The sequence below is a fragment of the Notamacropus eugenii genome, chromosome 1 (assembly GCF_028372415.1).
Source record: "Notamacropus eugenii isolate mMacEug1 chromosome 1, mMacEug1.pri_v2, whole genome shotgun sequence".
Lineage (NCBI taxonomy): Eukaryota > Metazoa > Chordata > Mammalia > Diprotodontia > Macropodidae > Notamacropus > Notamacropus eugenii.
The window spans coordinates 664,593,515-664,604,659 of NC_092872.1; the positions used below are offsets into that span (position 1 = coordinate 664,593,515).

Below are 11,145 nucleotides of genomic sequence, written 5' to 3' on the forward strand. Positions count from 1 at the left end.
ATAGGTGACGAAGGAGTTCTACCAAATTCTTTTTATGAACAAATATAGTGCTAATACCTAAACTAGGAATAGCCAAAGCAGAGAAAGAAAATTATAGACCAATTTCCCTAATGAATATAGATGTAAAAATTTAAATAAAATGCGAGCAAAGAGATTACAGCAATTTGTCATGAGGACAATACACTATGACCACGTAGGATTTATACCAGGAATTCAGGGCTGGTTCAAGCATTAGGAAAACCATCAGCATAACTGACCATATCAACAACAAAACTAACAGAAATCAAATGATTATCTCAATTGATGCAGAAAAACCTTTGGACAAAATACAACACCCATTCCTATTAAAAACACTACAGAGCATAGCAATTAATGGAGTCTTTTTTAAAATAAGAAACAGCATCTATCTGAAACCATAAACAAGCATTATATGTAATAGGGATAAGCTAGAAGTATTTCCAGTAAGATCTGGGGTGAAACAAGAATGTCCATTATCACCACCATTATTCAATATTGTACTAGAAATGTTAGCTTTAACAATAAGAGAAGAAAAAAATGGAAGAAATTAGAATAGGCAAAGAAGAAACAAAGCTATCAGTCTTTGAATCTGATATGATGATATACTTAGAGAATCAATTAAAAAACTACTTGAGATAATAAACAACTTTAGCAAAGTCACAGAATATAAAATAAACCCACAGAAATCATCAGCATTACTAATTTTACTGACAAAGCCCAACAGCAAGAGATAGAAAGGGAAATTCCATTTAAAGTTACTGTAAACAATATAAAATACTTGGAGTCTACCTGCCAAGACAAATCCAGGAACTATATGAACACAATTACCAAACACTTTCACACAAATAAAGTCAGATCTGAATAATTGCAAAAATATCATTTGCTCATGAGTAAACCAAGCTAATATTTAAAAAATGATAATTCTATCTAAATTAATTTGTTTATTTGGTGCTATGCCAATCAAACTACCAAAAAATTATTTTATAGAGTAAGAAAAACAATAACAAAATTCATCTGGAAAAACAAAAGGTCCAGAATATCAAGGGAAATAATGAAAAGACACGTAAGGGAAGGTGGCCTAGCCATACTAGATCTTAAATTGTATTATAAAGCAGTAATCATCAAAACTACTTGGTACTGGCTAAGAACTAGAGGGGTGGATCAGTGGAATAGGTTAGGTACACAAGACACAGCAGTCAATGACTATAGTAATCTACTGTTTGATAAACCCAAAGACTCCAGCTTCTGGAATAAGAACTCACTATTTAACAAAAACTTTTGAGGAAACTGGAAAATAGCATGGCAGAAAGTAGACACAGACCAACATTTTGCACCATATGCCAAAATAAAGTCAAAATGGGTATACTTTTTAGATATAAAGGCTGATACTGTAACCAAATTAGGAGAGCAAGGAATAGCTTACCTGTCATATCTATGGAGAAGGGAATTCACGACCAAAGAGATAGAGAACATTATGAAATGCAAAATGAATGATTTTGAAAAGTATTTTTGCAAAAAGCCAGTGCAACCAAGATTAGAAGGGAAGCAGGAAGCTGAGAAATAATTATTGCAGCTAGTGTCTGTGATAAAGGCTTCATTTCTAAAATATAGAGAGAACTGAGTCAAATTTATAAAAATACAAGTCATTCTCCAAATGAAAATGGTCAAAGGATATGAACAGGCAGTTTTCAGATGAAGAAATTAAAGTCATATAGAGTCATATGAAAAAAATGCTCTAAATCACTATTGATTAGAGAAATGCAAGTCAAAACAACTCTGAGCTGCCACATCACACCTATCAGTTTGGTGACCTTGCACAGCCCTCCCTCACTCAAATCAAAGTCAACTGCAAGTCATGTCATCATCTTGATGTCATGGTCCTCTTCCAGAAGGAAGGACAAACACAACCAAAGACGACCATCAGACTGTCTAACATGACAAAACAGGAAAACTCTAACATTAATGCATTGCTGTGAACTGATCCAACCACTCTGGAGAGCAAAGAGGAGTATAAACTGTGCATACTCTTTCTTACCCAGTAATACCACTTCTCAGGGCGGATGCCTCCGCCTACCTCTGCCCAAGTGGGCGGCTCACGGTTCCGCCCCCAGGCCTGGCGCGTGCCCCGGGGCACTCAGCGAGGTAAGCGGGTTGCAGTCCCCGCCAGTGGGCGGAGGCACTCTGGATGGATAAGCATACTGATTCACGAACCGCCCCAAGGCGTGTGCACGGCTGCGCAGAAGTGGAGCCGGGAGCCGGGAGTCGGGGGCCAGGAGCAGGGAGCCGGGAGTCTCGAGTCGCGACCCCCTCGATCCGCGAGCCGCGACCTCGGTCCTCGAGCCGGATCTGCCGGGGCTCCTTTGCCACTGCAGAGCAGCACTGGAAACATGGACCACGGCCCTGGCCCCTTCTCCTTCCGGCTGCTGCCGCTGCTGCTACTAGTGCTGCTCACCATGGTGAGATCGGGAGAATGGGAGTGGGGTCGGGAGCACATTTGGGGCAGACGTCCAGGATTCAGGGGAGGAGAACAGATTTCAGACTTTATTTTGTCTGGAAAATATTCTCTCTCTTACCAGGTTATAAGAAAATCAGAGTCAGTCCTGCTGTCCAAACAAAACTACAGAGCATCAGGGGAGTCGTGTGACTCTCTAAAGGAATACCGGCATGAGGAGCTTTGCTGTTTGTCCTGCCCGCGGGGTATGTGGCACCTACCACCTTGCCCTCCCCATTCTCCTCTCCATGGGACCAGCTTCCACCTCCTCTCCCTGTGCCCTGGCAAAATGCCTCCTGGTTACAAAGTAGATTTCCTTTCTACTTCTAAAGACCTTTACTTCTGAAAAGAAGAGAGGGAGACATAGTTTCTCAGCTGTTTTGGTCAGCCCGACCGAGACTTAGAGTCAGAGGTTAGGTCTAGGGCTCATTAAAGTTTTCAAGCATCCCTGCCCCCTCTCCCGCGCCCCACCCCTCCCTCGCCCCACCCCACCTACACTCCTCTCCCCTACCCCCACCCCAGTTAAAGCCTACCTATCGGTTAATACCACGTGTTCTCGCCCTCACGGATCTTCCCACCTTGAGCTTTTCATATGTTCAGTGGTTCACTGCTGCAGGTGAAAATACCACCTCCTCAGCCTGGCAATTTTTAATCCATCCACGAAGGGAGGGGAGAGAGACTCTAGGTTCCCTTTCCAGCCTTATCCTTTCTTATGCCCTTTGGTCCAGCCAGGCTCAACAAGGCTGGCCTCACTGAACCCTAAATGCCACCTTCCTTCCTCTTCTGAAATTTGTGTGCACTGTTCTCCAAACCTGAAGAATAACTGCCCATCCTCACCTTTAAGAACGCTTACCTGCCTTCACAGCATCCCCTGCCCCACTTCTGCCTTCCTTCAGACTGTCATCATCTCTTGCTTGATTTATTGCAATAGATTTCTTTCTGGAGGGTCTCCATGCCTCCTCTTCTTTCCCTCTCCAGTCTGTCTTCCACACTGCTGCCCAAGTTGACATTTGGAAGACACAGATCTACAAATCTGATCATGTCATAGCCTAACATGCTCAAGTAGTTTCTGTGGCTCCCTATTACCCTTAGGAAGAAATTTAAAAAAAAAAAACAACTCCTGAACTTGATCTTCCAAGTCTTTCCCAGGATGGGTCTGATATTGGAGGGCTTATGGGAAGACAAGAACACAAAAATACAGTGCTGGTAGAAATGGGACTTGATTCAGGCATACCAGATTTCTGTGTGGAATTTTATCACTGAGTGGTTCATACAGATCCTGTGACCTAAAGATCCTTTCCAGTGATGGGCATAAGCCCCTGCAGGGACAGGGCAGAAAGAAGATCCCCAGACACATCAGGCTATTATGGACTCAGAGCAACCCATCTTTTGGTGGTGCATAAGAACCAGAAACACGAATGCCCTCGATTAGGGCATGGTTAGATGGATTGGGGTATTGGCATGCAAGGGAGGATTTATACCCTGTAAAAAGAGACTGAAAAGAAACTGATGAAAAGTGAGGTAAGCAGAGAGAGGAAAACAACAAGGGCTTCCAACAACATAAACTGGAAGAACAAATGATCTTAAAGAGACTGCTGGGTAATTGTAAGGATCTGGGCTGGCCCTGGAGAAGAGCTAAGAAACTATACCTCCCTCCCTTCTTTTCAGAAATAAAGGCCTGTGGGAATAGAATACTGCATACACTGAAAGGAGAATCTTCTACTTTGTCACCAGGAGGCATTTTGTCTGACTCTTAGTCGCTACTGAGTCTTATTCTCCCTTATTCTACTTTATTCTACCTTTGTGGCCTCTTCCCACAGGCACCCATGTTGTCAAGAACTGCACTATCTCCCACACCCTTGGAGATTGTCGGCATTGCCCCCGTGGAAAGTATGTCCCTGAGAATGGACAGATCTGCAGACCGTGTGCCGGGTGCAGAGGAGGTCAGTATGTCACTACAAGCTTCCTTGAAGAGAGGGGACCTGGGGCGTCAGACCTGGAGTGACCTCCTCTCCTGAGTCAGAGTTGTGTTTTGATGGCAGACCACTGGCTCCATCCTTCCACCCCAAGCCCCAGGTCTCCAATTAGACTAGACGGGCAGGGGAGACAACTGGAAGTTAGCCCTATGGACAGGAGGACCTGGGTGGGTTGGGGCATCTCCTTCAGGATCACCCAGGACTGGCCTCATTCCAGAGAACAACCTGGCATCCTCTTCACTAACCAATGCTAGGAGATTAGGGAGGGGTGCAATGAAAGAGGGCAGGGTTTGGAGAATTTTAAATTTTCTTTCAAGCTGCTAAGGTCAGCATGAGTACAAAAAAAAGAGTCCCTTTGATTGTAGCCTTCCCTGGATTCCTGCTGGGGAGCAACCTAGGAAGGGTGGGCAGTAGGGACACCTAGGACAGAGGCTAGTCTTCTGGCATATATCCTCTGTGGGCACCCCCAGTGTCATGCCCCTCAGCTGTTCCCCTGTCAGAAGTGAGAGTTTGGGTAACTCTGGAGGAATCTAATTAGGAGAAGAAAGTCACAGAACTTTGGGCAGAAAAGGCTAGTTCTGAGACTCAGAGAATGTGGCTGAGGGACCCGAATTCCCCCATCCTCCTCCTGCCAAGGATGCCTACCCAGCTTAATTCCACAGATGCCCTCGAGTGCTTTTCCATCTATGCTTTGTGGTGGGACAGTCCCACATTGTACAGATTTTGACATCCCCGTCTGTTCCTCATTCCCTCACAAGCAGACATGCCTACTGTTTCTTTCCTACTTTTGTGGGAGGAATGGAGGCCCAGTCATTCCTGAAAGGCTCTGCCTCCTCCACTCAGACTACTTACCTCCCTAGTTTCCTTTAAATCCCAACTAAAATCCTGTCTCCTACAGGAAGCTTTCCCCAACCCCTCTTATTTCTAGTGTCTTCCTCTTTTAATTATTTCTTATTTATCCTATATAAAAACTTGTTGTGTGTGTGTGTGTGTGTGTGTGTGTGTTTGTTCATTGTCTCCCTCCCATCCCCCCATTAGATTATAAGCTCATTGAGACAGGGACTGTCTTTTGCCCCTTTTAGTATCCCTGGTGCTTAGCACAGTACCTGGCACATAATAGGTGCCTAATAAATGTGTATTGGATTGGTTGTCTGTGGGAATAATAGCTGCATACATCAACTCCTCTGACCCAGCCTGATGTGCAGATAATCCAGGGTCCTGTGGTGCTGAGCCTTTTGCAGGGCCTACCACTTTGGGGTAATAATTAGTAACAGCAGGAATAAGCATAGCTGGCATTTATGTAGTGCTGAAGGTTTACAAAGCATTTCATAAATATCTCTTTTGATCCTCACAACAATCCTGGGAGCCAAACACTAATATTATCTTCATTTTACACTTGTAGAAACTGAGACAAACAGAACTTTGTCCAGGGTCACATAGCTACTAAGTGGCTGGATTTGAACTTGAGTCTTCCTGACTCTAGGTCTAGAGCTTTCTGCAGTGGACCAGTCAACTCCATAGTAGACTAGGTGTGATGTTGGGCAGACTATGTACAGTATAGAGTATATATAATATATATGCTTCAGAGACCAGAAGAGCTGAGAGCAGAGTAAACAACATCCTTGCTGGGGTGTCTTAGGGTGCTGGCACTTTTGCTCAGGCAGAGTGGAGAAACAGCTCCTGGTATCCCTGTGTATGGGAGGAAAGCCTCACACCAGGGCAATGACTCCTGGCTGCCATATTGGAGCTCTGAGTTATCTTGCCAGCTGCCTGGCCAAGTGAGGTAATAGGCATTCTTCTGGTCATTTTTCTGGACATCTTATTGTTCCAGGGATGCTCCCCTTGAAATAGTGTATGGCCAGCTTGATGATCTCTTAGGGGTTACCTTAATCTACCTTTTCCTTTTTGGCAGATCAAGAGATGCTGATACCTTGTTATAACTATATGAACACCAAATGCCAGTGTAAAGAGGGATACTATTGTAAGACTGAAGATTATAAGGTGTGCCAGCCTTGCACCAAGAGGTAAATACTGTATATGAATGCGTCCAGAATACATACAACATGAATGACTCTAGGTGGTCTTGAGAGGGGATGTGCTAGCAGCTGGAGTGGGATGGGGCACTGTGTGGGGAAGAGATTTCAGAAGAAAAGACTTCGTGGAGAAGGTAGAGCTTGAGCTCAGTCCTGAAGCATTAGGGTGAGGCGGTCCTTGATTACTGATGATCTAACCCCACTTAGGAGTCATTGAAGGGGCAGCTTCTTTATGGAATCAACCAATCAGAAATAAGGGCCAGAGGAGGCCTGTTCTGATTAGGTGGAGTTTAAAGAATTGGGAGATTGTGGTGGTCACTAATTGAGGAGCTGGTATAAAACCAGGAAAGCACTTAAAACCAGAGAGAAATTCTAAGTATCTGGTAGCAGAGGAAGGAATGAGGATATCCTGAAATGACCCCAAAAGACCTAGCATCCCCAGGGCAGTCATTAAAAGTGAGCATAGGTATTTATCAACATTTTCTCAATTAAAAATGTGGTCTCCTTTGAAAAGAAACAAAGGAGGATTGAAACAAAGTAGCAGAGAAGGGAGCGATGAAAGAGGGCCGTGAACTCCACTGGCATCTTGGAACAGGAAGCTTGGGCTGATGCCACCATATTATATATACTCTGTACTGTACCAACATCACGCTTAATCTACTATGCAGCTGACTGGTCCACTGGAGAAAGCTCTAGACCTAGAGGCAGGAAGACTCAAGTTCAGATCCAGCCACTTAGTAGCTATGTGACCTTGGACAAAGTTCCATTTGCCTGAGTTGCCACAAGTGTAAAATGCCACAAGTGTAAAATATCCATACAGACTGTCGTTTCCTTGGCTGTCTTGGCCCAAATATTTCAGTAATCTGAATTTTCCTTCTACCAACAAGAGAACAGCTAACTAGGGAGATATATAAATGTAAAATAAAGCCAAAAGCCTGATCTCTGCCTAAACAGGAAGAATTTTCCTGCCTGGGGTCTCAGAGCAAATATGATTGTATTATTAACTCTGGCTTAAAGGAACCTCTATTGCTGCTGCAAAAGGAGAGAAACGTGCATTTGAGGGAACATTATGTGGCCCCTAGGCTTAGTGTGAGCTCATTATGGAAATAGGGTGTTACAGAAAGGCAGCAAACATTTATTACATTCTCACTCTATGTCAGGCACTATGCTAAGAACAGCATTTCTAGCATGAATGACATCTAGTACAAAGACAGAAAGGAGAAAAGGAGTCAACTGAGAGGAATGGTTCCAACAGTGTATGGAGGGGAATGAAGTATGTAAACACAGGAAAGGTAGCAGGGGGCCAGGCAAGGGGCTGTCAAAAGCCAAACAGGAGACTTTATATTTGATCTTGAAGCCAACGGGAGATTGTTGAATAGGGACTATCAGAGCGGGATCTGGGTGTTAGCTTCAGAATGTCCCCCTGATGCAGAATTATTTAGATTTGGGAATCTTGAAGGGTCCCACCTTATTGACCTTCCTGGCTCACACTAAACACACAGGACTGGAATAAATGAAGGTTTTCCAACCATAAGTAAAGAGACGTCCCTTTGTCATTAGGTTCAAGGAAAAGACTAGGTTTTAGACTTCTTGGACCCTGCGGGGAGAGGAGGGCATTAGTGGAGTAGCCGGAGCCCTATCCTGCTGTAATCATCCAATAACATGGTGCCAAGAGGTGTGTGTGTGTGGATTTGTATCAGCCTTCACTCTTTTCTGATCTCAGGTGCCCAGAAGGAACACCAGTTCTTCAGAGATGCACTGCTACAGCTGACATAGTGTGTGGAGTCCCTGGGACAGGTAAGGTAATGGAGGTAATAAGGAAGCAGATCCCAGGTTCCTAACATCTGAGGCAGGATTGAACCATGTCCACTGCCTCCAGATGAAGGCCTTCTTTCCAGAGCACTGTGCTACCTTAAGGAGGTGCACCATGACTGTCCATCTGGGTGCTTCAGGAGACCTGGGAAAGGAAGCTCTTGGGTACCATGTCAGAGGAAATGGTTCCAGCATCAGCCTCCTTGGCTGAGGAACTGTTGGAACCTCATCTCTAGAGGAACAGTCCAGAACTGCTAAAGTTCTGGTGGGTATAGGCCAGGCCTTCTCATTTGGTGCATCTTCTCTATAGGCCTGTGTGTCTGGGTCACACTTAATAAATGACACATGGATACCTGGAGCCAGGAGGGGCTTTGGCAGTCATCTCTTTCAGTTTACCCTCCAACCCCACTCCTGCAGTTAAGGAATGAGGAAACTAAGATTCAGAATGGGAAAGTTTCTTGCCCAAGGCCCCATGTCCCATTTAAAACAAAACCAGAACTTGAACCTAGTTCTCTGGACTGTGGTTCAAGGCTCTTTCCACTAGGCCACAGTAATGTGGTCATTCTCCTCTTTGCAGGCATCACTTCCACAGCAGAATCATCTACTGTCAGAGGTAGGAGGAAGGTTCTTTTTGTTGTTGTTTGTCCTTTACTCTTGAAGAGGACCATGACATCATCAGGAACATGATGCCATGGCATGCAAGTGAATTGGATTTAAGTGAGGGAGGGCTATGCAGAGTCATCAGCCTCACTTTCTCCTCCGGAGCCATCTAGGTCCATCTAGGAGAGATATAGATCAGGAAGACTGGAGATGGCCCTCAGGAAGGAAATGAGAGATCAGCCAAGGATGGGTGGGCTCTTACTCTTTCTTTCATGAACTCATTTTTTGCTTTTTTCTTGATAGGAAGCATACCGGATTGGCTTTGGATTCTGATTCTTTTGGTTTTTAATTCTCTTTGGTGGGACTTAGTGGGGTCCTGGATCACTGAACATAGAAAAAGAAATGGTAAATAATGGGCCTTCAGGTGTGAAAGGTCAGGGAGTGCATGTGATATCCCCTCTTTGCTTGATGGTGGGGTTAGGAGTGGGAACACGCGAAAACGTATTTTGTACAGATTCATCTAGTCCTCGCCCTTGCTGGGATGGGTTAAGGCTCATCCCTGCTCTTTAAGAAATGGAAGGGAGAGGGGAGGAGTAGAGCTGGAGCTGAGGAGGGTTTGAAAGGTGAAATGGGATGATTTTCATTTGAGCTCCTGTTTGTCTGTTATTTCTAGGAGGTCTGTGGACACAGTACTGATCCAAAGGAAAGAGGGGATTGCTTTTCAGCAGCCTCAAATCTCCCCTGCCCCCCATACCCTTGCCTTGCAAGGACCAGTCTGATGACCTAGTCAAGGACTGTCAGTCACCCAGATGTATATCTCCATCTTTCAACCATCCCACACCTTCAATCACTTTGGCCAAATTTTGTTTGTTCCAACCTTTTTCCCCTTCTCTTTCCTTACAGACTCCCTCCTTGTCCTAGTTTGGACCCACATGACCACTCACTCACCTGGAGTATTGCAGAATCCTTCTTAGTTCCTTGCCTTCAGTCTGCCTATGACCATTCATTCTCCTTGAAGATACCAAAGCAAATTCCTAAAGCACACCTCTGGACATGTCTACTGTAAAAACTTCAGTAAGGTCCAATCATACTAGGTTCAAACACATTCCTCTGTTGGACATTCAAAGAGCTCTTCAAAGTAATTTGGGACTGTGTCTAAAGAGCTATAAAATGGTGCTTTGATCTAGCGATACCACTACTAGGTCTGATTCCCAAAGAGATAAAAAAAAATTGTGCAAAGATATTTATAGCAGCTCTTTTTGTGGTAGCTGAGAACTGGAAATTGAGAGGATACCTGTCAATGCGAATGGATGAAGAAGTTGTTAATGGAATACACTATTGTTCTATAAGAAATAGTGAGTGGGATCATTTCAGAAAAACCTGGAAAGATTTATGTGAAATGATGCCAAGTGAAGAACCAGGAGAACATGGTACACAAAAACAGCAATATTGTATGAAGAAGAATTGTGAATGACTTAGCTATTCTCAGCAATACAAGACAATACCAAAGAACTCATGATGAAGCGTGCTCTCCAACTCCAGAGGAAGGACTGTCTGAATAGAGAATGAAGCACAGTATTTTTATCTCTCTTTTTCTTACTTCCTTCCTTTGCTTCAATCTCATCCATAAACTGAGGACATTTGACTGGATGAGATTTAAGATTTCTTACTTATTTAAAGTATGTTAGAATTGAATATCTTTGAGTCACTTCTGATTGTATCCCAGCCAGTAGCCTAGTAGCTGGCACCTAATACTTGAGTAAGTGAATTTAGCAATACCCATGGGCAGCTATCCTTCTGCAGGAGGGTTAATGCTCACAAGTGAATCTATTCAGCTATCTTTAGTGTGGTTTCATTTACATTATCATCTCCTGCTGCAGACCTTCATCACCTCATCTCTGGACTGTGACAATAGCTACTGGGGGAGGCAGGGTGTAGCCCTTCTACTCCCAGTCTTCTTACACCTTATATCCCTCCCTCCACCTCTAACCCATCACCTGACTCAGAACTCTTTGTCCCCCATGCCTGAAATGCTCTTGTCTCTACCTCCTCACCTCCTTTGGGACCCACCTTTTACAAGAAGCCCTTTCTGGTCTCTTCATTCTCTATCAGTATCCCCAATTTATCCTCTCTCTAGCTGGTCTGCACATGTCCTCATACTTTTATACTTTATACTTTTGTACTTTGTCTCCCCAGGTACTCTGGGATCACCTTG

At 44.2% G+C, this 11,145-nt stretch overlaps 1 protein-coding gene across 1 annotated transcript; it reads left to right on the top strand.

Moving 5' to 3' along the window:
* The first annotated feature begins 2,078 nt into the window (after positions 1-2,078).
* Positions 2,079-10,620, top strand: LOC140519493 (uncharacterized). Its single transcript, XM_072632547.1, has 8 exons — positions 2,079-2,474; positions 2,595-2,715; positions 4,330-4,452; positions 6,398-6,509; positions 8,242-8,315; positions 8,908-8,943; positions 9,234-9,335; positions 9,834-10,620. The coding sequence occupies exons 1-8, from the start codon at positions 2,079-2,081 to the stop codon at positions 9,902-9,904; spliced, it is 1,035 nt and encodes a 344-aa protein (XP_072488648.1). The 3' UTR covers positions 9,905-10,620.
* The last annotated feature ends 525 nt before the right edge of the window (positions 10,621-11,145 follow it).